The sequence below is a fragment of the Ostrinia furnacalis genome, unplaced genomic scaffold (assembly GCF_004193835.3).
Source record: "Ostrinia furnacalis isolate ACB-3 unplaced genomic scaffold, ASM419383v2 OfSCF1653, whole genome shotgun sequence".
Classification (NCBI taxonomy): Eukaryota; Metazoa; Arthropoda; class Insecta; order Lepidoptera; family Crambidae; genus Ostrinia; species Ostrinia furnacalis.
Genome location: NW_021131892.1, coordinates 625,171 through 652,266, shown reverse-complemented (window position 1 = coordinate 652,266; position 27,096 = coordinate 625,171). Strand labels below are relative to the sequence as shown.

The 27,096-nt window shown below is 34.9% G+C and overlaps 1 protein-coding gene across 2 annotated transcripts in view; it reads right to left on the bottom strand.

Annotated features, from left to right (window-relative positions):
• Positions 1 to 16,393: 16,393 nt before the first annotated feature.
• LOC114353326 (clavesin-1) overlaps positions 16,394 to 27,096 on the bottom strand; it is a 31,410-nt gene continuing 20,707 nt past the window's right edge. For both annotated transcript variants that reach the window (XM_028305282.1, XM_028305281.1), the window contains exons 5-6: positions 18,203 to 18,364; positions 16,394 to 17,667 (exon numbers count right to left, since the gene is read on the bottom strand). In XM_028305282.1, the coding sequence (XP_028161083.1) occupies positions 17,482 to 17,667; positions 18,203 to 18,364 (348 nt within the window). In that variant the 3' untranslated portion in view covers positions 16,394 to 17,481. The remainder of the gene's footprint in view (positions 17,668 to 18,202; positions 18,365 to 27,096) is intronic.

The following is a 27,096-nucleotide window of genomic DNA, read 5'->3' as shown; positions in this document are numbered from 1 at the left end:
TTACAGTAGACGCCCGTTCCCGTTCCCAAGGCCATCTTGGCAATGGCGGCGTAAGTCCTAAGGCACCCCCTTGGTAACCCCCATGATTTTGGGGCTACCTACCGATTCCAAGATTGAAAGACAATGACATAGACCGCAGACTTGCTATGCAGATGCGCCAGTGAGTACTAATCTGTGCGACATGTGTCACCCCCTGATGCTTGGCATCCGGGGCGGACCGCCAACACCGCCCCCCTCCTCTTTTCTAGTCGTTGCCTTGTTCAAGATCTATCCACTTATTAGATCAATCCAAGGGGTTTGCGTATAGGATTAGTTGCAAGCAACCGACTCAGTCTTCCCTTTGCCCGACTGGTTGGGGGTGGACCAGAGTCGATAGCAACATGGAGCCTACATGGACCGGTTTGCCCGTAGCTGCCGAGGCTTGCCTGGAAATGGTGAGATGTAAGTGCAAGAAGTAGTGCAGAAGCTGGTGCTGTCTGAAAAAAACAACTAAAACAAAAAATATCTCCCCGTACTATGATTGTGAATCCTCATTTTCCTCACACTTACCTTTCCGTTAAATCCTGGTACAATAGTATGTAGAAATAAGTGTAAATTAAAATTATAATACTCACAAATTAAAGTTAAATAAAGAACTATAATTATTTATGTGCTTTCTTCTTATGATATTTTCAATATTAAAATGTATTTAAGCTATTTTCAACCTTATGTCTCACACATAGAGTTCAAAATCAATTGACAAAAAAATACAAATCATGGTAGATTGATCTGCCAGCAACTCTAAATAAATTCTAAAATAATAAATCCTTGCTTGCTTATGAACCAAATAGTATGAATTCATGGATAAAATAAAAAAAAATTCCGATGCGCAATAAAATTCGCCCGCTGTGTCCTGAAGAAAAAATTTTTTTCACCTAGTTTTTGCGAAAAAAGTGCCATACAATGGTATATTTTTATAATCCTGATAAATGTAGCTTTCAGGTCATATTTTTTTTATTACATTATCTCCAGTGGTTTAAAAGTAAACGACGTTAATTTAAAAAAGTACTTTTTGGTTTTTGTGAATTTTGTTCAATATTTCTATTTTTTTGTATGAAAAGGCAAAAAGTTTGTTCTAGAAATGAATTCGCCATCCTTTAATTATCTGAAAATGACACCACGCTTGCCCTAATACCCATAGTTTTGAAGATATGGGCCTTAAAGTGAAGCGCGGCGGAAGGAAACTTGCCCCCCCCCCTCCCCCTGCTACCACAGGGGGGGCTCCCGATGTCTACCGACGGAAATCCACTCAGGAGCACCCAAAGAACCACTGTTGCAAAAATGAGCCTTCTATACCAAAGTGGAGGGGTTCTTGCACTAAATTCCCTACTATAACTCCACCCCTCTTCTTCTTATATGTACGCAAGGCTCATACCGTAACTTAACACCTCAGAGACACATGTTCCAGCTAACGCGCAACAGTTAGCGACGCATGGGATGAGGAATAAATTGCTCTACCGTAGCTTCGAGGGCGAACGTACATTTGCGGCATTGTCTCCTACATAAAGTAGTTGTTAAGTGGCATTACGCTCCATTTCTCCCCTCTTAGAGCAGAGGCTACTCAAATGCCTGATGTCTGTAATATTTTTCAATGATGCAACTTTATAGTAAGTATAGGTTCCTCCCCTTACATCTTTCCTAGCCAATTGCACGTGCTTACAAATCTATTTATACAGTGCAAAAACTTGTTTCTATTATAAAGACTTGACAATCCTACACNTCCTACATATAGGCTGGGTTGCACTTTCTTTAACTTTAACAAACGTCAAAAGTCTGACAAACTCCATACAAAAAACATCGGTAATGGTTATAATAAGAAGGTGCAACTTGCTTGGTTCCACAAGATTCTAATAATTCACTGATCTAGTGGTATAAAGACCTTTGAGCTACCAATTAGCTGTTAAGGACGTCAAGGACGATATTGTAGAAGCTTTACGACATAGGATGCTGCCAAGGCACATTGTGCTAAGCACAACATAATTATGTATGTACAATCTGTATTTATTAGACAGGTACAATTTTCCGTCGTAATTTTTCCGGTTCATAAAGGGCAAGTCTATCTATATACAAGGAAAAAACATGAAGTCAATTTCATCGAATGTAAGACTAAAAATTATAGTTACTAATTACGTAATAACTAGGGTTAAAAAGGAAGGGTAAAGTAAAGATGCTGTTAGTCATAAAGGATTTTTAATTTTTAATTTCTGTAAGGACAGAAGAAAATCTACTGCCTGTGGACCTTGGTTAAACAGCCATTATTTTTAATTGGTAAATATTTAAACAGGAAGCCTGGTAAAATAATATTTCACTAAGAACTACGTAAGCTGTTAGCAGTCAAACAAATTAAGCGAATAGAATAATTTATTCTGAGTTTACTCTAACCATATCAGATAGTTAAATTATTTAAAAAGTCGAATAACTCTTGTTTCTTCAACAACAGTAGTAAGGTATCTTTTAAAAAAATGTTAATCAATGACCAATAAATATCGCTTAATTATAAACAACCAATGACGCTACCTATCTAATTGGTTAGTAAGGTCATAGCATTCTTAGAAAACAAATAATTTATATGGTGTTTACGACATTAATGTGTTTTGCATGTTCTATGACTTAACTGCCGTATACGTAGTTGCTCAGTTAATTGTAGTCAAACCCAATACATATTTTAATTAAGTAAGTACATGCCATTTTATCCTTAAACGAAAAACAAGTCTTAGATCCAAATACGTGAACTATGTCTCGAGTTTGTCTCGAGTTCACAACAAGTTTTTTTATATTGCTGTTGGTTAGACAAGGATAAAATTATACGACCTAGTCCGTCAGTAGATTTGTAAAAAAACATAACATTCATTTATTGATACGATTTAAATTTGTTTAGGATTAGGACTAAAAAATCCTTAATCGTTTTAAGTTCCAATTTATACCTTTACAATTAAAGGTAGGACAGACGGTAGAGTCACTTTCGTATTTTATATATTAGTCAGGATTAGAACAAATTACTTAAATACCAGGTGGGTACTATACTATTTTGATATTATGTGGCCTGCATGTCACCAAGTTTAGTAACAAACCGGTACTTAGATACTGCCTAACTTGCATAGAACCTTGCTCCAAACTCTGTTCAGCTATGGCTACACATCTTAAGATCTTGCCTATTTTAAAATAGGTTTCTATTGATAGCTTTTTGTTGATTTGTAAAAAAAATGATTACTATTTAATGTTACAGATATAAAGAGCAATCCAACATAATTCAATTAAGTTTGACTTAAACTAATAAAAATTACTTCGTTTTTATACTTACTAGTATTTTTTAAATTGAATTTATCTAGTAATATCTTGCATTTGTTATCTTTCATTCGTATCCTAATAACCTGTAAAACACATCTATTATTATACTGCAAATTAAATAATAGTAAAACGTTTACCTCTTTTTTGGGACTGTCTGGCTATTTTTAAGCCGTTTACAATGATTAAAATGACCTTGACGTAAAGACCACAAAATATAGTCAAAAGTATGTACCCATTTCAGTCTTCTAACGAGCGGTTGTTAAAACACAACTATAATGCATTTCGGTTCAAACCTACAAGGATTCCGCATTAATACCTATTCGAAATTTTGACGAATTCGAACGTATCATTATTTTGAAGTATGACACATCAAGAAGGTAATGTTTGTACTATGACCTTATTTTTATCGAAGACATGAAAAAGGGTTTTTAAAAACAAAACACTCAGTTCTAAAGCATAAATATCTAGGTTAAGTTAAAGTAACAACCTAACATTTTTTAGCCTCTAACCCTCTGCCAAACTATAAAAACCACAAATTACACGAAAACTGTTCCACATCACATAACCTTTTGTTAGTGAGATACTCAAATACCTATTAGACTTTAAACTAGGCCATTAAATAATGTATAAATGGTAAAGTACAACCATAGTACCACATAAACATTTTTGTCAGTTTTAGCTGTAGTATACTGCTTTAGTATACTGAATACTTCTATTAGTTGAGACTCAAAAATATCTTTACAACTAAATAGGGTGGGTGTACCAGTAACAAACCGAATAAGCGACATTTTAAAAGTAAATTTTGATATTGTGACGCAATTATGACAACAATCATTGCAAAAAAATAATTAACTACTCCTTGTATATTATAGAATCAAGTAGCTTATTCCAATTTTCTTAATAGCTGTAAGGTTTCTTTTTATTTAACAATCAATGTGGAAAGTCGCAATGTGCCTAAGTCGTACCAAGTCGTGTTTGTCGCTTTTATTTATGACTATTATTGGTAAAAAGTGGCGGGAAATTCGACAGATTGTTAATATTTTGATGTGAAATTAGAAATGGTGTACTAGGTACTGGTTCCTGGTGTGGGACTGGTGCACCCACTTATTGATTAATTGCACTTTATATGCAGCAAAAAAAACAAGTTGAAGAGTCAATCGAGGCTAATTAATATCAATTTTCTTAGACGGTTACTCATATAAAGATCTCATCATCTCAAATAACAAGCGGTAAGTCTAAAGTCTCTCTGTCAACTAAGTAGACCTACCTACAGTAATTTGATCTAGGACCTTCGACCTCGATACTTTAGCTCATTTATTACCCTGCACTACATACGATCATAATAACTGCAGTGTTTAAGTCTGCTCACATAGTACATATACTAATGCTTTGTTCTCAAACTAACCGGTAATTGACCGGAGTAGGGATGCGCCCGATCCGATCTTTCCAAAGATAGGATCGTGAATATACGACATTTCAATTTGTGTATTGTGTGAGTTCGTTTGCAATTTTAAATTCTAATGCTTTAAGAATAGATTGACTTTTTGAAATGATGCAAAGTAAGAACATGTTTTCAGTTAAGTTACGTAGTCATCAGAATTTTGGCTCTAGCGTTATCAATCAATTATATTTTTTTTAATGCAGAACAATTGCCTGTACCTATTTTACATAATTATGAACTGTTGATTTGTAGAAAAATATTAAAAACAAAGGATTGGTTTAGTGTTTATCATTCAATTTCAGGATTAAACGTTAATTTGATAAACAAATGAGTTTGATAAATCATTCGACTTTATACAAAATAAATTTTATCCATGCATTTAAATCCTACAGCGAATATTCGACATCCCTACTTCAGAGTCGCCTCAGATCGCTCCAATTTGTTTATTAGGCTACTTGCCGTTTGGTCAGCAGCTTCATTAACATTGCTCTGAGTCTTGATATTGGTTAATTGATTCTCATAAAGCTTGTATTTGAAGCTTTTGTAAATATAATAAATTCAAATGCTGAAGTTACCTCATATGTCATTCATTGTATCAGATATCTAAAGTGTCTTTTACTGTTTTCTTAAGCACATACAAGAAACACGTTTCCTTGGAAAATTACCGTCGTATACCAGATACCTTTCCCTCGATATCGCAACAAAATAGAATCAAGAATCTAAGATTTTATTTTGTAATAAAATATCTGAAAGCTCGCAAATAAACGAGTCTCCTATTTTGATTTTCTAGGAAATGTCTACTACATGTGATGTATTTACTTGAGATAATCTTAAGCATGGTCTAAAACTACTAATTTGCAAATACTTAATTACAGATAATCATAAATCAACAAACAATACTAAACATTCTTGGATGGAACATCCATCATACCTAATCGGTTTCCATAAGTTAGTATTTAATTGAGGAGTGTCTTTTCAAAAGGGGATACCTACATTCTATCTTATTTTTCACAAAATGGGAAAAACTTATATGGGAAATATTTACAGACCTACCGAAAAGCATTATTTCTGTTATGAAACTATTTCATTACAGTTTTCTAACTACACTTTTTGCCTAAAAATATGACTTGTTAATTTAAAGTTACAGAGTTCAGAAAAATCATAATATCCTCTTTTGACACGGATCTTTTATAATATCCCCCTTTGTTCTGTACTTACTGTAAATATCCCCTTTAGTTGAGCCTACTATTTTGTAAATATCCTCTTTTGTATTGTACATCTCAAGATTTTAAATGATAATAAAACACAGATTATTCGGGTCTGGGTGTTTTCTATGTATAATATGTATGTATTTACAAAAAAAAAAGTATATAAGTATGTTTATCCCGTCGTCTAGTACCAATAGTACAAGCTTTGCTTAGTTTGGGACTAGAGGCGCAGTGTAAAATGTCCAAGGATATTTATTTATTTCTTTTTTTTTNAAACAGCGCCCCCTATATTATAGCCGCCCTAGGGGGCGCTGTTTAATTTTTCATACAAAATTTTTCGATGACACTTTGAATACGCAACGAAACGAACTCGAAAGTTTTTCCTACTAGAGGTACAGTACCTCTAGTAGGAAAAATTTTGTATGAAAAATTAAACAGCGCCCCCTATATTATAGCCGCCCTAGGGGGCGCTGTTTAATTTTTCATACAAAATTTTTCGATGACACTTTGAATACGCAACGAAACGAACTCGAAAGTTTTTCCTACTAGATGTACAGTATTTTGGAACTATATGACCTTATTTTTATCGAAGACATGAAAAAGGGTTTTTAAAAACAAAACACTCAGTTCTAAAGCATAAATAGATTCTAGGTTAAGTTAAAGTAACAACCTAACATTTTTTAGCCTCTAACCTTCTGCCAAACTATAAAAACCACAAATTACACGAAAACCGTTCCACATCACATAACCTTTTGTTAGTGAGATACTCAAATACCTATTAGACTTTAAACTAGGCCATTAAATAATGTATAAATGGTAAAGTACCACCATAGTACCACATAAACATTTTTGACAGTTTTAGCTGTAGTATACTGCTTTAGTATACTTATTTATTTATTTATTTATTAAGGTACAGCAACAGATTGCAAATCATGGCTTAAAAATAAAGTACATTGAACAAATATTAACAATTAATTTGCACTCCGATTGTAGCTGAACACAACATTCGTTTTAGTCTAGCTTTGATTTAAGTGATACAGTAAGTTTACTTTCTATTAGTTGAGACTCAAAAATATCTTTACAACTAAATAGGGTGGTTGTACCAGTAACAAACCGAATAAGCGACATTTTAAAAGTAATTTTGATATTGTGACTCAATTATGACAACAATCATTGCAAAAAAATAATTAACTACTCCTTGTATATTATAGAATCAAGTAGCTTATTCCAATTTTCTTAATAGCTGTAAGGTTTCTTTTTATTTAACAATCAATGTGACAAGTCGCAATGTGCCCAAGTCGTACCAAGTCGTGTTTGTCGCTTTTATTTATGACTAATGATTGGTGAAAAGTGGCGGGAAATTCGACAGATTGTTAATATTTTGATGTGAAATTAGAAATGGTGTACTAGGTACTGGTTCCTGGTATGGGACTGGTGCACCCACTTATTGATTAATTGCACTTTATATGCAGCAAAAAAAACAAGTTGAAGAGTCAATCGAGGCTAATTAATATCAATTTTCTTAGACGGTTACTCATATCAAGATCTCATCATCTCAAATAACAAGCGGTATTGACGATCGGTTTGTAATAAAGTCTAAAGTCTCTCTGTCAACTAAGTAGATACCTACAGTAATTTGATCCAGGACCTTCGACCTCGATACTTTAGCTCATTTATTACCCTGCACTACATACGATCATAATAACTGCAGTGTTTAAGTCCGCTCACATAATGCTTTGTCCTCAAATTAACCGGTAATTGACCGGAGTAGGGATGCGCCCGATCCGATATTTCCAAAGATAGGATCGTGAACATGCGGCCATTGCAATTTGTGTGAGTTCGTTTGCAATTTTAAATTCTAATGCTTTTAGAATATATCGATTATTTAAAACTATGCAAAATAAGAACATGTTTTTAGTTAAATTACGTACTTAGTCATCAGAATTTTGGCTCTAGCGTTATCAATCAATTATATTTTTTTTTTAATGCAGAACAATTGCCTGTACCTATTTTACATAATTATGAACTGTTGATTTGTACAAAAATATTAAAAACAAAGGATTGGTTTAGTGTTTATCATTCAATTTCAGGATTAAACGTTAATTTGATAAACAAATGAGTTTGATAAATCATTCGACTTTATACAAAATAAATTTTAGCGATGCATTTATGTATTAATAATTATTTACCATCCATGGTGTACCTACCTACTGTAATTCAGATCCTACAGTGAATATTCGACATCCCTACCTACTTCAGAGTCGCCTCAGATCGCTCCAATTTGTTTATTGGGCTACTTGCGGTTTGGTCAGCAGCTTCATTAATAACATTGCTCTGAATCTTGATATTGGTTAATTGACTCTCATAAAGCTTGTATTTGAAGCTTTTGCAAATATAATTTATTAAAATGCTGAAGTTACCTCATTTAGGTATCATCCATTATTATCAGATACATTAAGTTTCTTTTACTATGTTTTCTTAAGCACATACTTACAAGAAAAACGTTTCCTTGGAAAATTACCGTCGTATAGACCCAGATACCTTTCCCTCGATATCGGAACAAAATAGAATCAAGAATCTATGATTTTAATTTGTCATAAAATATCTGAAAGCTCGCACATAAACTAGTCTCCTATTTCGATTTTCTAGGAAATGTCTACTACATCTGATCTATTTACTTGAGATAATCTTAAGCATGGTCTAAGCATATCAACAAATAATACTTACTAAATATTCTTGGATGGAACATCATACCTAATCGGTTTCCATAAGTTAGTATTTAATTAGTAAATTAACGTTGTCAATAATAATAGCGATAACAATTTTGTAATCTTCACACATAATTATATTTTTATCGGTATGTAAACAGATAATTTGTTGCAAGAAGTAGATAACTATTTACACAATTCTATAAATCTGAATATTGTTGTATGATTATGTACATAAAGAGAGAATATTTATTCCCATAATTAAATAAAAGAGAGCTCTACAAACCAAAATCGTATAACTCAATTAATAAATAACCGCTACATTTGTATTATTTACTATCAGAAGTAGGCATTAACACAATATATTATAGGTGTACCAGAATCTCATGGCAAACAAAAATATTGGAAAAGTGTGTTTTTCATATGGCAATTGTCTATGGTTTAATTGTCACCTGTCAAAGAAAATTATGAAATCTGTCAGCCGCTGCAAAAATTTTGTAATCTCTTCTTGACTATTTGTTATTTTTGTGAAAAAGTCGAAAAAGTTCAAGCAAGTCATATTGTTTTCAAAGTGAATTGTAAAATAAGGCATAATTCAAAGTCAATCTTTGATTCTAAAGCGCGTCGTCGAGTTGACAGTAAGTTGGACTGAAATGTTTTGATACATTTAGTTTATTACCCAACTACGTCACAAGGAGGGTTATGTTTTTTTGTATGTTATGTATTATTCTTAATAGCTGCTTTATCGGGGTTTTCAGGTATGTCTCACAAATTGGTGCAGAGGAATGGTCAAAATGTTATGACCATGTAAAGAAAATTGAAAAAGATTTTATCTCTTTATCTTGATCATCTATTGAAGAACAAGAAATTGCAAGTGGAGTTCTTAGAATAGTTTTCTAGTTCTGAATGAAGTGATAAGTTAAAAGTATGATGCATAATAAAATTACTTACTTAAAGTAATAATACGATTTATTTATTTTTCAAGACATTTTCCTATGTTAAAAACCCGATGTATAACAACATTCTTCATACACATACCTATCTAAAATGTATATTCGTACTTCATGTTCATTAATATTAAAGTCATAAAAGTAAAAAATTAAACAGTATCAAGATCGTTTATTCCAATTTCCCCAGTATTGCTCTCAACAAAGTTTATTTTCCCTATTTGCCATGAGATTCTGGTACACCTATACCAGCGTACCAAATAACATTTGTAAATAAATATTTATATTCTGGTTTTTATGTGTATCGTGAATGTGTGCGTAGAAACAGAATGCTCGAGCTTTCACTCACCTCTTAAAAGTTTCCTGAGTTCTTCTATCGCAGCAGCCACGATCTCCGGCGTTTCCCGAAGTTCCTTCTCAGCCTTTTCTTTAGATTGTTTGTCCGTTATAGGTCCATTTTCTAATTGAATTATATTTTTCCCCCACATCACGTAAGGCTTTCCATCTTCATTAAATTGTAATTCCATTTTGTATTTTTTTCGACTTACTAAAATAAATAGACTGCTCTAGTAATTTTCCAAGCACTGGGAGGACAAGTTAAAATTAATGAATCAATCTTAGACCCTTCACTCGCATTTCGACACAGATATCAAACGGCTTCGCCAAATTAGTCCAACAACTTGATTCACAACACTACAGCTGGTGTTAAAAGCAAAACGAAACGCACTCTCTCTGTAGAGAAAGCTCCGAAAGATAAGTTGTTGATGGTAGAGTCACTGTGACAGTATCAGATGTCCGCACGCAGCTGAGTGCCAGCCTGACTGGCCGGCGCCCGCGCATCTTAACGGTATCCCACCACTTCCATGCTTCCGAATGGCAAAGTTCCGACGCTACGGTGGTCTCCGCATAGCCTCTGTCTCAAATCACTTCGATCACATAGCATCTTATTTTCAAACTAAACCAAAAATATACAGCACTGTAATCAGGCCATAATCCAACTTTATACTGAAAAATTTAATCAATATCCGATTTTGCCTCCACTATTATTGCTCAACATTAATTATATTATCGATTTCTCCAAATCAAGGAGTAAATAATAACTTTACAATTTAAAGAACACCTATAAATTTATACCTAAAGATAGGATGGTAGCGTTCTGAAATAAGTTAAGTAATATTCAATGTAAGAAATGTTTTTACAGTAGGTACCTACTTTACTTAGTAACTAATTGAGTAACTTTGGACACTAAAAATATTTTAGTAGCTCTTAAAGGTACCTACATAGTCACAAGCAAACAGTAGGTATAAAGATGCATTTATTGCATTCGAAACAACTAATATCCGATACCGCAGTCTGTAATTTCATACTATTTTACGTAGCTATCGATAGTTAGTGCCAAGGCTCCTCACCTACGAGAGGTTTTAGCCAAAAAAACTTGAGATGACGCTCTAAATATCACGCCAAAAAATGTAATCAATTTACTTTCTCACTTTTTATTTTATACTGGTTAACCATTAGATAGAACAAAATGGCCTCTGAACAAAATTCTCGTTTATCGTCAACTGAAAGTAATTTTGCATTAATAGTACTAACAGGCGTTGAAATGTTTATTTTTCTCGCACCAACCTTTACTTACTTCGAAGAATCAATCAATTAGAAGAATCAACCTTAATCCTACATAACGGATTGCCTGATTGGTTAAAATTATGCAAATAAATAACTAACAGCTTAGAGTTCCTCGACTCTACATATACTCGTATGAAGTAGTGTTAATTTTGTAAAGTTTTCCGTCATAGTCAGTTCCCTTAGCATAAATCTTACCACCTTCTTCTCTCATATTAGTGTTGGCATCGCGAGTGTGGATTCCTCGGGACTCAGGGATGGAACGTGATGAGTCCGCCCTAGAAAAGGTGTCATTTATCACCCTACATCCCCGATATCCCGGTAATCTATGCAGTAGGTCTTGATCAACACTATCGCCCGTATTCACAAACATTACTATGAGGTCTCACAGTGCGCGTGGACGCACAGGGCGACACACGAACCAATCACAGAGCTCTATTCAACGCTGTGCGTTCGATTTGCTGCTTCACTTAAGCAATCATCGTTTGTGAATACGGGCGTTTGTCCATCATCCGCTACGAGTCTAACTGGTCACCAGTTACACTCCTGCTACTGGTGGAAACTAAGAACTGCGGCCGAATACCCAAAGCCTAGATCTTAACCAACAGTTAAGCCAATAAACTCTATGTCCACTAGCATAGCCATTATTTTGCCATGTAATTTTTTACAGGCGAATAGAATACCACACCAAATAGATGATTTCAAATCGTCGTAAGAGATCTATCAATCGTGGTTGGATAAATATGATACAATTATCACTTCACGGGATTTATTGCAACAATATCTATTTTAACGGTAAATAATATTTACCCTCTCTCTCATCTCGCATCTCTTCAGTCTGCCCGCGACCATGACTCGTGCAACCGAGCCGAAACGTCGGGAGGGTAAATATTATTTACCGTTAAAATAGATATTGTTGCAATAAATCCCGTGAAGTGATAATTTTATAGTAAAAAATGCAACATAATAGTTTAAAATATTAAATATGATAAAATTATTCATTGTTAGATATAGAGTTTAAGATATTATTTTATTAAATTGTTGTTAAAACTTCAAAAATAGGTATAATTTTCTTAATTACTCGACCGTGAAAAACTCAGATCATAGAAGGGAATAGATGTGAAACGGGGGCGTGGCGCGTGTCTCCGCGATATGCCCAAAAACGAACATCGCCCGCGACGCCAGGTTAGTCGCGATTCAGTCGTACTGAGGAAATGTTCTCCGNTTTAGATTTTTCATACAAAAGGATTTACCCGCTAATTCCCGTTCGAGTGGGAATTCCTAAGTATCCTATAACCTGGCCAGGAGTATGAAGAATAATTGTACCAAGTTTCGTTAAAATCCGTCGAGTAGTTTTTGTTTCTATAAGGAACATACAGACAGACAGACAGACAGACAGACAGACAGACAGACAGACAGACAGACAGACAAAAATTTTACTGATTGCATTTTTGGCATCAGTATCGATCACTAATCACCCCCTGATAGTTATTTTGAAAATATATTTCATGTACAGAATTGACCTCTCTACAGATTTATTATAAGTATAGATTTCTCCAAATCAAGGAGTAAATAATAACTTTATAATTTAAAGAACACCTATAAAGTTATACCTAAAGATAAGGATGGTAGCGTTCTGAAATTAGTTAAGTAATATTCAATGTAAGAAATGTTTTTACAGTACCTGGGTACTACCTACTTAGTAACTAATTGAGTAACTTTGGACACTAAAAATATTTTAGTAGCTCTTGAAGGTACTTAGTCACGAGCAAGCAGTAGGTATAAAGATGCATTTATTACATTCGAAACAACTAATATCCGATACCGCAGTCTGTAATTTCATACTATTTTACGTACTTAGCTATCCAATCATTACGAGTATTTTTACGTAGTTAGTGCCAAGGTTCCTCACCTACGAGAGGCTTTAGTCAAAAAAACTCTAAATATCACGCCAAAAAATTTAATCAATTTACTTTCTTAGTTTTTATTTATATACTGGTTAACCATTAGTTAGATAGAACAAAATGGCCTCTGAACAAAATTCTCGTTTACCGACAACTCAAAGTAATTTTGCATTAATAGTACTAACAGGCGTTCAAATGTTTATTTTTCTCGTACCTACCTCTACTTACTTCAAAGAATCAATTAATTAGAAGAATCAATCTTTAATCCTACATATCGGATTGCCTGATTGGTTAAAATTATGCAAATAAGATCAGTAACAGCTTAGAGTTCCTCGACTCTACATACACTCGTATAAAGTAGTGTTAATTTTGCAAAGTTGTCCGTCATAGTCAGTTCCCTTAGCATAAATGTTACCGCCTTCTCCTCTCATATTAGTGTTGCCATCGCGAGTGTGGATTCCTCGGGACTCAAGGATGGAACGTGACGAGTCCGCCCCAGAAAAGGTGTCATTTCATCACCTTACTCGTACATCACCGATATCCCTAAGTATGCAGTTGGGTCTTGATCGGCACTATGTCAATCATCCGCTACAGGAGCCTAACTGGTGGAAACTAAGAACTGCGGCCGAATACCCGAGGTCTAGGTCTTAACCAACAGTTAAGCCAATAAACTCTATGTCAACATCACATAGTCAATAATTTGCCATGTAATTTTTTACAGGCGAATAGCCACATCAAATAGATGATTTCCGCCCGTATTCACAAACATTACTTTGAGGTCTCACAGTGCGCTTGAATGCACAGGGTGACATACGAACTAATCACAGAGCTCTATTCAACGCTGTGCGTTCGATTTGCTACTTCACTTAAGCAAGCATCGTTTGTGAATACGGGCGTAAAAAGTCGTCGTAAGAGCTAGGTATTTTATAGAGATCAATCATAATAATTAATCGTTTGATCATCCATAGTTAGATATACAGTTAAGATAGGTACCTATTCTTTTAATAAATTGTAAAATTGTAGATAGCGTATTAAATATGATAGAGAGATACAAGAAATTTAGAAAACAGGTAGGTATACTTTTCTTAATTACTCGACTGATCTTGTCTAGATAGACTGACCTAATTGTGTTGTAAGGAGGTTTATGTAGGTGGGTAGTTCAAAATCGATTTTGCAACAAAAAATCAAGTTGCCTCTGACTATACAATAGATATTAGTATTTTCATTACTACGAGTATTACTGGTGAGCATACTACAGGAGTTGTGAAAAGAAAACTACGTAATTATTACCAATGACCTTTACTTATATTTCAACCGAAACAAAACAGGTTCCAAGTTACTAACTACTTGAGCAATTCAGGTATCTTTTAGTCCAGTAAGCATGTAGGGTCTTCCGGCGATATTACTGGTAAATAGTTTGTGTATATCCGAAGTACAAAACGCCTTACAAGTAAATATGTTACGGTCAAAGTGATAAATGTGAAAATTATGAATAATCGCCGGTTATTATGAATAATTACCGCATGATTTGTTTAATGTGATTAATATGAGGTCATTTATGTGTGTATAAAACTAAATAGGCGGCTTAGGGGTGGCCCAAGGGCCCACCNGTAACTGTAAACTATGTAATGACTATAAGAGCTAGTTGAAAGCCTAATATATGCATTATTTTTGATAAACATAGGCGGTACGAATTTCGCCATAATAAAAAAGTTAATGCGCGATAGTAGTTAATAATAATTATAGTGATCCTGTTATTATTATTAAAGTAAATAATAATATATTACCAATATTGTAAATACTGGTAAAAATCACAAGTACCTACTTAACCCATGACCTTTCATACAAACTTTGTCAGTCTATAGCTTCTATACTCCATTGATAACGACATTGAGCTTTGGTTAGGGTAAAAATAAATGTGAAATATAAGGTAAAACTACATTTAGTCCCAATTCTGTGTTTCTGAGTTTTTCGTCCATACAAAATGGAACTGACTCCTTTATCCAAAAATCGTTAAAGAACATAATAATAACATATAATAATAAAAAGTTTTCATACATAAGCATTTTTGAAACCAATTTCGAGCCTTGCCCCCAGGATTTAAAGTATCGATATCTTATCGACTCCATTTTATCTTTCTTCTCCCTAATTGCTTTTTTCAAAGTGTGCGTCACGTCACGCGGCCATTGATTGGCCATAAGGCATCCCTTCTGGCCAATCACAGCACTTTTAAGCCGGTTGCACATGTTGTCGTAGACTCTCAGTCGCTTTGTTTTTACACAGTTGAATGTGTGTGTGGGAGCTGTGGTGGGGGAAATGTGGGGACACTGGTTCTCGTTGTAGTTACACGCGAGTTCATATCTATTCCCTTTCTATGATCTGAGGTGAAAAATCTTGGTTTAGCTAAACAGACTAAGCCATGCTCGTGTTGTAAGGACCACATCAATCAAGCTAATCCTGTGACATTTTATGTTCAAACATAATCGATTTTGTAACAAAATAAAATCAATACCAATTGTAAAATAGTAAATATTTTCATTAATATTACCGGCGAGCATACTAAAGGAGTTGTGAAAAGAAAACTACGTAATTATTACCAATGACCTTTACTTATATTTCAACCGAAACAAAACAGGTTCCAAGTTACTAACTACTTGAGCAATTCAGGTATCATTTAGTCCAGTAAGCATGTAGGCTCTTCCGGCGATATTACTGGTAAATAGTTTGTGTATATCCGAAGTACAAAACGCCTTACAAGTAAATATATACAGGGTGTTAGGTAAATGGGTATATGAGCCGACACTAGGTCATGTTAACATGGGCATATAAATGGTATGGTGAAGACAGAAATTTGATATCATCATTTTAATTTTTTTAATCTTCATACAAAACAATTTTATAAAATCAGATTTGTATGAAAAATTAAATAATTAAAATGAAGATATCAAATTTCTGACTTCACCACACCATTTATATGACCATGTTAACATGGGCTAGTGTCGGCTCATATACCCATTTACCTAACACCCTGTATAATTAAACATTTAAATACATAATATTGGAATGCATCGTTCCAAAACACACGTGTCAAATGACAAGGCACTTCATAGATTTATCAAAATACAAGGCACATTTAATAGCACATTTTTTCATAAAATTCCCACCCCCATAAATTACCGAACTGAAATGGATCAACCTGTATATAACAATATCATTGCATATATTTGTAGTTACTGTGGTAAATGCGTAGGTATGTTCTAGGTTGGCGAATATTAAACTGATAGCATTTCAGTTCCTACAATACACATTCTGGCATCGTTTACACGTAATAACTCCTAAAAAACACACCATGTATAATGTCATGATATTACACTATAATGAATATGGTACTTAACTGGCACATCTAGAACATTCACAGCCTCGATGCTGTCCACAATGGAAACTAGCATCATACACGCATTCGCTAGAGAACAATTTTTTTATCAACAATCGCTCTAAAACTGAGCTCAGTTTCACTTTCACTATTCTTTGCCNTCTTTGTCATACAGTATTTTTTGATATTTTAAATCGTACAAAAGGTCGTATGTGATTTATTATAATATGAATTTTGATGCTTTATAGGTAAATACGTCTCCTGGTACAATAAAAATGTAAAAAAAACATGTCCTCTATTGATTCTAAATATTCTTCTACAAACATGTCATGAGTTCCGCTCAAAATCACATCCCTTGTACTACTCAAACAACTGTTTACTCTAAACTTACAAAATACGCTACAACAACTTATACAATGATAACACAGCTATCTTATGTTGTATTTTTCAGACCTATTCACACAGTTCATAAACAATATAAAAATATTTGCATTTTAGCATCTTAAAGAAATACTCTCTAAATATTGCTCTACTCTTAACACATATTTGGAATATCAAACCTTTAGATTTTAGTAATCATTGTTATACTACTGGTGCTCAGATTACACTAAATATAAATATTTACCTAAATAATCTATTCCTTTACAAACACTTGCAACATTTGTATCAGAATATTAAATGTTATAAACCCCACACTTAAGGTAATGGGCGCAAAAGGCATCACACAAGTTGATTTAAAGTGAACATTTGTCTAAAACCCATTCGATAACATCTTTTTCATAAAGCCTTCAAATAGTACAGACGACGGCACATCAAGTCACACACTGTGGTATTTTATATTAGTTGTCATAGGTTTTTCAACAAAAATGTATAACCTGATATGCTGCCACGTCATGGCTGATGTCAAAGCGTCATCTACAGTGTGTGGTCCAGTCTACTAGTTGTGAGCGTTACGTCTTCTTGGCGAATCCGTAGCTGTCATAGGTCTTGATGAAGGGCTCTACGTCGCGCAGTACGGGGTACCATTCCGCGGAGGAGTAGTCCACTGCTGGGAGTTCCCCGCCGTAGTTGCTGGGCAGGTGGGAGGCTGGGACATGCTTGTGGAGAGACGCCATCTTCGAGCCGTGGAAGAAGATCTGCAATTGATAACGATGCTTGTTACAATCGCGTTTGATTTTTCTGTCCATCTCTCTAAATACTGCGACAATTTAAATTCTGATGTCGCTACGCTTTGCCTTTTTTTTCCTATAACGTGTTCTACTTCGCTCCGTGAAGCGATTTTCCTCTAGAACGTCTGTTAGAAGTCATTTTGAACAAGCCACACATTTATACATATAATTTGTTCCTGGGATACGCTGCTAACATGTAACGGCCGCCACCAACCGGCCATTTTGGAAATCATTGGAGGAGGCCTATGTTCAGCAGTGGATGTCCTATGGCTGAAAATGATACGCTGCTAAACGCGACTTTATACAAGAGAGTTTCTTTAAGGCTTCGTTTTACCTAGCATTTTTTTTTTCTTACTTAATAGAGTCGCAAATTGGAGCCAAGTAATTTGACGTTCAAACCTTTTAATTTATTGCCACCGTAGAACATACCATTTGAAATGTAAAATTACGTATTATCATAATCAAGGGCAAATAATGGTTATAGAAAATGAAGGCTACTTACTCTATTCCGCAGCTTTTCCCTGATGAAAGGCTTGAACATGTTCCAGACGACGTTGAAGACCATCGGCTGGTTGATGAAGTGCACCTCCTTGAGGCGCGTGGGCATGGCTTCCTGGATGAACGTCAGTAGACGCTTCGATGAAGACGGTGTAAACGCCATAGCCTGGAATAAAAGAAAATACCCTTAGGTTTTCATACTACATACCTACGTGGTTATATGTATTTTCTCTCTTGCTTTTCCCTTTTCTATTCGAAATCTGTTTAGCCCAGGCCTGGTCTGACTGGAAAAACATCAGGTTATTTAGTCTCCATGGCAGGAGAATGACCCTTTCTAATTTACCAGAGGCAAAAGGAAGGTTTCGGTCACACTCTCCACGCTGGCCAGACAGGTTAACCCGTATTCACACGTAACTAAATTAATAAACGTAAAGAGCGTATCGATTACGCGTGACAAATCTTGACTGTATGCTATAATAAGACATTCTAATGGTTATGTTGTGATCGTTCAAGGATTAACCAATCACCCGTAACAGTTTAGTGCTCAAATTTTATCTCAGAAGTTACGGCTCACAGATATTAAATATAATGAACGTGTTAGCTGAAACTTTAATCTAAAATCCTCGGTTTAACCCAATTGTGGCTTGTCGTTAACCGCAAGCACGGGTCAAAGCCGAGATCAAATACGATCAGACAGGTGGAAAGGCCAAGGACGAAGCTTCCAGGTAAATATTATTTATTGTCATTAGTCGTGACAAAAAGGTACCAAGGCTGCAGAAATTGAAACAACAAACGTTGTTTTTCGTAGGACAGCTCCTACCAGAGTAATTAAGAAATATGAACGGTGGTATGAACGATACGAACTGTGAAATATGATAAGTCTGGGTTGCACATAGGTAACTATACTTGTATAAACATCTTAGGAGTTAGTCCAACTGCAATGAGTGCATCAATCACACACATGTGTTGTATATCGATCATAACTGGATATATGCACGAAGCATCGAAAAACATAATTTAGTGTTTGACGAAGCACTTATCCTGATTACCATATCGCTAGACTTGGTGTTTGTTTATTGACATTGGCCAGCTATGTCCTTATACAGGTGGGAACCAACTTCCTCCGACGAGAGCGGATGTTTGACTAAAATATTGAACTACAATAGGTAAATGAGATTACGAAATATAATAACGGAATGCGGCTCTTTGAAGACGCTTGGGTATTTTGTAGGTAAACTTCTGCTGATGACTAATTTGTTAATTTATAAATAGTTTTCCCAGTTACCCCAAATTTTGCAGTCTGTAATATGTTGACAATAACGTAAAGGACATAGGTACTTGAACAAATACATTTGAGTGTCCTAAATAGCCATCCATGAGACTATATTACATAAGCTCTTGTTCACGATATTTACCTACATTTGATTCCAGTGTGATTCGAACATGCAACCACTGCTCGGTTTTAGCACATGAACAATCCACCAGGCCAGCTGCTCGAATTATAGAGCGAGCCGGAAACCATATTCTCTTTACTAGCTTCCATAGCAAAAACAATCTTATTTAAAAAAAATCTCTCGAGTCTAATCTTCCGGGGATTTTACCCACCTACAGTGCACTTGTTACGGATTATTCACGCTTGCACCTCGTGAATAAACAACACCAGCCTCGGACGTGACGCCCCTTGAACTGGAACCAAGGCGGTCACATTTTCCTTCACAGTTTCCCGATACCAGATAAACAAGATCAGGAAGAAGTGAATGTTCATACAACCTCTAGGAATTCGATAATGGCTCTACAATAAACCTCATGCGTGATTGGAAAGACAAATGCCCGATTTAGCGTCTCTAACTTTGACCTCTAATGACATTCGTGATTTGACTTCGCTACTTCTAATTACATATTTTACATTAGCACAGATTAGCACTGCCAGCTAACTAGTTTTTTTTATAACGGATATGCCCGACGGATTTCTTCAATATGTTGTTTATTACTTTCAAAGTGTATATGAACAGTTTTAATTGCAATATTATACAGTAACACGCTATTTTTGAAATAACACTAGAGGCAAACAACAGCTGTGTGACGACGTTGCAAAATATGCGGCATACTTAAAGAGGTTAAAATGCCTCACTAACGTGTTTCACGAAAATCACATCAGCTGATTTCAGAAGTTATGTTGCATAATATGTACCCACGAAGCGTCCCGTCTGTTATATGGGTTTGCGATATGTGTCAGGAATAATTCAGAATCTACATTATGAATGAAAATAAAATTTAACCATATAATAGGTAGGTACATCCAAAAATTTAAATGTATTTAAAAAATAATATGACCTCATTGTGGACTTAGTTGGTGAACTCTTGCAGGAAGTAATGTGGCGATAACTTTTCTATGATAAATAATAAGTAAGTAATACAATAGGACTTTAATCTATTGCACTCTGGACTGTATGCACACCCGGACGAACCATCTTTGTTTAGATAGTGATGAGGAATGACAAATTGCGTTTCGTAACGCATATAAACAAAGATAAAGGGACAATGAAAGGGCGATGATACCCGCAGCCGCGCCAGGCGTTCTTTGTCGACATACCGCACTTTGTCACTTATTTTATTGTACTTTGGATTGTACCTAAATAAATGCAAGCAATGACTCAGTGCGCAACCGCCACATAATTTTATTCAAATGCTATTTGTATGAAAATAAAATGTTGTCATATAAGAATGATCGGAAACCGCAAACAAAAATACTGTATGCAATTTCTATGCCAACACAAAAATATAACTTTTTTTCCTATTTCTGGAATCGGAATTTTCATTTTTTGGCATGACTGTGTGAATGTCCAGCCAATAACATTATGTGAATTAGGTATATCCTTTAAGAAATAGATAATAAATTATCGCATTTTTATACAAAATCAGGACGTTAATCAATAATAATTAATTTATCAGTATTAGCCGTAGATATGATACCCAAAATAGATACAAAGGCGGAACTTGTATTGTTTTGATACTAGAACAATGACCTAGCACCTACAAGTGGCACTCTGTACAGAACAATTTACTGAAAAGAGTTTATCGGCAAGAACACGTGCCAAAGCATTTGTGCAAGCGGCTATGGCCTTTATAGCTAAGCACGAAGAGTTCACTGATGCGTGACCACATTGATATGTATTGTACCAGTTTTCACAGTAAACACAACGCAATTTTGTTTCATTATACGTGTATCAGTGAAAATGCATCTTTTAAATAGAAATAATACCAATGAAATCCTGAAAATACTTTAANCGACTTTAAGGGTAAAATGTCCGGCCACATGAAACACAAAGTCCGGTTTTTGTGATTTTGGACCTGGCGTAGTTTTAAAGATCTAAGCATACATAGGGACAGACAGCGAAAGTGACTTTGTTTTATACTATAAGTCGGCTTCCTTTGTCTTTGGCAGTATATAATACTAGCTTTCCGCCCGCGGCTTCGCCCGCGTGGAATTTTGTCTGTCACAGAAAAACTTTATCGCGCGCGTCCCTGTTTCAAAACCCGGGATAAAAACTATCCTATGTTCTTTCCCGGGACTCAAACTATCTCTATGCCAAATTTCATCAAAATCAGTTGCGAGGTTTAAGCGGGAAAGCGTAACAGACAGACAGACAGACAGACAGACAGAGTTACTTTCGCATTTATAATATTAGTTGGGATTATTATTCCCTATTTTTCACTTTTATATTATACTAGCTGACCCGGCGAACTTTGTTCCGCCTTAATGGCAATAAATAACGGGATAAAAAGTATCCTATGTCCTTCTCCTGGCTCTAAACTACCTCCCTGACAATTTTCAGCTAAATCAGTTCAGCCGTTCTTGAGTTATAAGTGGAGTAACTAACACGACTTTCTTTTATATAATAGATAAGAATAAATCAATGATTATTGCCAAAGAAAAATAATAAAAGGTGCTTCTATAACCAAGTGTTTTAATCATATAATACCCTATTTATCTCAAACGAGAAGACACCAGCTTCCGTACCTTTTTGGGTTTTGGAGCCGTCTGTGTATAATAATATCCTAACTTCATTGATTCCAGAGCAATCTTGCGTTTCCGCTGTAAGCTGGATATTATATCTTCAGTCGAAGATGTGAACACAGGGAATTCTGTCGATGGGTGCCTCGGTGAGAGGTATTTCTTTTATTAGGATTTTGTGCAGGATCGTGGAATGTCCTGTCTCCTTGTTTTGCTTCTATATGCCGTTCTTACCTTTAAGTCTTAGAGCGGCTGCTTGTGCTTCCTCCTGAATGATGAGGTCTAAAGGTCTAAGATTCAGAAGGTTCTCAAGTAGCTAGCTAGATGAGTGTTTCTCATGCAACTAGTGGCCGCTATGCTTACTAGGCGTTGCAGGCTTTGGTGTTTTGATCTTGCTGTGGATAGTTGTGTTCTGTGCCACCACACAAGTGATCCATAATAATATGTGTAAGAGGGCCATTAACCGACGTGTAGAGCCAAAGTGTTATCTTTGGGTTGAGACCTCTCTAGTACCAATATGTCTCTTGCACTGCTGGAATGCTATATAGGCTATTTTTATTTTGTTCACGACATGACTCGCCCAGTTCAATTTGTTGTCAAAGGTGATGAGTTTTGTTTATAAAGAGTTCTGGTAGTTGGAGATCTTGTGAATTCGATAATGCACTTATTAAGTACTTTTATTGACAACGTTAGGCACTATGAATTCAATTATATGTTTTACTAGTAGATATTCACCATTATTTATTAAAACTATTAACTAAAATTCTTTGATTTCAAAACTACGACATTATTTTTTCCTTTAGTCTGACGTTTGGGCTAAGTTCTATCATTTTACACCAAATAATTAACCAAATTATTAGTTGCGATTTTCAAATGTTTTTGATCTAAGTAACTTATAACATTTTACACATGTACAAAACTTTTGTGGTTAATGGTCTAATTGAATCATTATACACAAAATAAATAATCTTTTGTCTTTTACTTTTTGTGCTATATATTAAGTTACATTCTTTTTCACTAACCAACAATACATAGTTTTTTTTGTGTATATTAATATGAGTCATCTTATATTGTTAATCACAAACTCAATCTGAACAACTTCCATAGTGTAAAAAGTAGTAACACGAGTCATACCTCTTGACTNTTTTATAGCCATGTAAACTTAAATGTTCAGTCCATTTTTTACTTTTCGGAAAACTTCAAAGCTGAATTAAAAAAAAACTACATGATATTTGCCAGTAAATTTAGATTTGATGCAACCCTATATCAATGCACGTCAAAACAAAATATTTACTTTGAGGCTACACCTAGTAGTTTTTTTTTAAATCGAAATTAAATGATGCGATTTGGGTATTTTGGTGAAATTACTAAAAAAATTAATATAAAAGTAGCCGCCTGGCATGGAACGTGTTATGGGGGCTGAAAATATAGGAAATGACCCATTCTATCTGCCAAATCATTTTGGCACACGATGCGCCAAACACCCTGTATATCAAGATACCTATATATCCCTTGATATATATCCTCGAACCCTGTTTAATACTAACTGAAAACTTGGTATTTTTGATCTGCCTTACGTTGTGCAGTCACAGGCGTTTATAATTATTCTCATCAAAGATTTTAATTGAAAGGAACGTGACAGTCAATTTTAAAAAAACACACTCATCAAATGAGTCGTAATGAGCCGACAATGTTAAAAAGGTGACTATTAAAATAATAACTATTATTTACGTGGTTATTTAGAACCGGCACTGACAATTAATTCTGAAGATCTTTCATACGTGATGACACCAGACGAGTAGAGAGCAAAATATACAGGTAAATGCATGATGATTTGCACTAAAACATTTGTTTCAAGATAATGACAACATTTCGCGCTCTACAAATAATATCGAGTGAGGAGCAATGACAGCTGGCACGATTTCATTCCACTCTCATATCTGTACCTTTTTGCAGTGTGTAATTTTCATTTTTTTTATTCTTCCGGCCTCTACCATTTTATTTTTCATAACGGAAAAATAACCATGTAGATTGTAGATACACTAACTTTCCCGCAGGGAAAATGCTAACCAGTTGAAAAGGAGAGCCGTTTCTGTCTTAAGAACATAGGTAGATATTTCTCATTGGTAATGCAGTAACTAAAAAATAAAATATTATATACCTAACTTGAGCTTGACTCTTCTACAAAATGCAATCAAGTAGGTATAAAGCAGAGGTCTTGATGGACTGGATCAGTGCAGTGCCTTCAAAATATATCTTACGTAACTTCACCCGTATTCACAAACGATACTTACCTATGCAAAGCAGCAACGCTATGCGAAATGAGACATTTCTCAATGCGTTCCATATGACAAGCCGTTCAATTCATAAACAATACTTAAACGACCCTTGACTATGCAAAATCAGAGTGTTGAATAGAGTTCTGTGATTGGTTCGCTTATGTTACGCACTTCACTCCGCTAACTGACATGACATTCCTGTCATTCAAACGGTGCAACGGTTTTTATGTGTCGTTATTTTGTGGATTTTTGAATTAAATAAATATGGATAAAACTACAACTATCAGGTTAGTATGAATACTTCGATTTTATTGTTTATTTTCATTCAATAATAAAACACTGTCTTGAGCAGTAATAAAAATAGTGAAAATGTGTTTCAATCATTATTTTTTAGATCAAAAAAGCTGCCGTTTTCTTCTTCCGAAAGAGAGCTGCTGATTGTAGCTATAATATAAGAGAACGGCCTATTATTGAAGACAAGCATACCTATCATTATCCTCTCTAAAATATAGAGTTGAATAAGCAGGCCAGGGAAAATTAACAGTGACTTACAATTCTCAACCATACCTATTTATGTTTCACAAAGGCTCACACATCAACTGCAAACCTGCTGGAATAATTTAAAGACCCAAAGAAAGAAAGAACTTTCTCAGGAATCAATCAAACGTTCTCAACACCCAATAATAAGTAACGTTTTTAAAATATTAGTAGGTAGATTTATGAGGAATAACTAAGCAGAGTATACTCAAAGGAATTAAATTCATAATTTGCTTTTCAGGTATCAAGAAATAAAGATTAGTAGTAGGAAGAATGAAGATTAAGACAGAAACAAGAATCAAACGCACCACATTGAATAATATACAACAAGACCAGGCTTTGCACGAGTTGGGGCTACAAAGAGAAACAAATTTGATAGCAAGAGAAAAGAATTTTTAGAACATAAAAAAAGATTCATGAGTTACAAATACATAAAATTAAATTAGCCATTGAAGATTGATGAAAATAAAACTTCATAAATTTTTTTGTTTTATTTGCCACTAGCAACTGATACATATGTAGGTACCTATATAGGTGGCACTGGAAGGCCTCTCGCAGTTAATTTGCTCAGGTCTTCTTTTATCAGTGGTAAAAGTATGAAAAGTACCCCATCTTTGGAAAACCTAAACTAAATTCGTCTGAATTGTAATAATCAAAGGGATTTTGGGAATCCCGTATCACTTTTCTGGTACTTATTCTACTTTGCTCATTGATAAAATTATCAAATGACTCTTCACTACTGTAATCCATTGTAAGATGATATTAATCGAATACAACCATAAATAAAGCAAACAAACCTCAAAAACGAGAATAACCTAAAAATTTTGACGTAAATAGACACTATGCGTTTCGTAATACAGCTCCCTGTCTACCTTAGCTTTGCGTTCATTCTAAGGGACGCATAGTGCTTGTCACCACTGAAGTATCGTCTATGAATAGGTTTTTGGGACCCAGTGCGTCCACGCGCACTATGAGGCCCCAAAGTAATGTTTGTGAATACGGGTGTTANTAGTTCCAGGTATCTCTATCACTGTCGCTCATGCTGGCATCTCACTTTGCGTGAGAGGGATAGCATATTATAGACATCATCGACACTTTGGATAACGTTTTTCGGAATAACCCCGCTGGACCTAAGGTCTCCGCAATTTCGAAATCTGTTTCATTGTCTAACCGAAGGCCTGCATCGCTAATTCAAACGAATCGAGCCGGTGCCGTCATAATTACACGAACTAAGGTCAGTCTACTACATTGACCCCCGGTTTCTAGAACACCTCGTAAAAATAAAACCTATGACATGGAACAGCGTCAAATGTTATAAAACTAGCCGAATGTGTGTCGGACTTCACGCTAGAGTTCCGTATAAATACTAACTATACACACATACATATTGCTAAAATCAAGTGGCAGTGGGCGGGGCACATAGCTCGTAGAGACGATGGCCGTTGGGGCAGGTATTTGACGACAGTAGTACCTGATGTTAAGTGAGTTGCTGTCTAGGATGGTATATAACAGCCCTGTAAGTGCCTATTCACTCTCGCGAGCAGATGGAAAGGCTCCTTAATTTACAACGCAACCCTAAAACACTCAGTAAATGTATAAAGACACTTTTTTATTTTACTTTAATTTTGGTAATGCCTAATTGCCTATCAGTATTTTTTATTAATTACAGAATTACATTTTAGTACAAGGTATAATTAAAATTTACGAGTTTAAGATAAAATAAATCTTATTAAAGCATTGTTAACACTTCATTAATTGCTGTGCTTGGTTGATGTGGTTAGGAATGCCGTAATAGCAAACTGTAAACTTAATAGTCCGGTTTACAATTTGGGACTGAAACTGATAGGCTGAGTTTAGATTTCAAATTCAAAACAAATCGAATTTTAACCGTTGTTTTAAAATAACATCGGTTCGCATTCGCTTCTAAAGGGTGTTCACTAAATGACATTTCACATTGAAAAAATGAGAATTTAATAACACAAAATACCAAAACAATCAGATAATGATGAACTAAGTTGTTTAAAACTTGATAATTGGTATAACAATAAATAAATCCATTTGTAATTC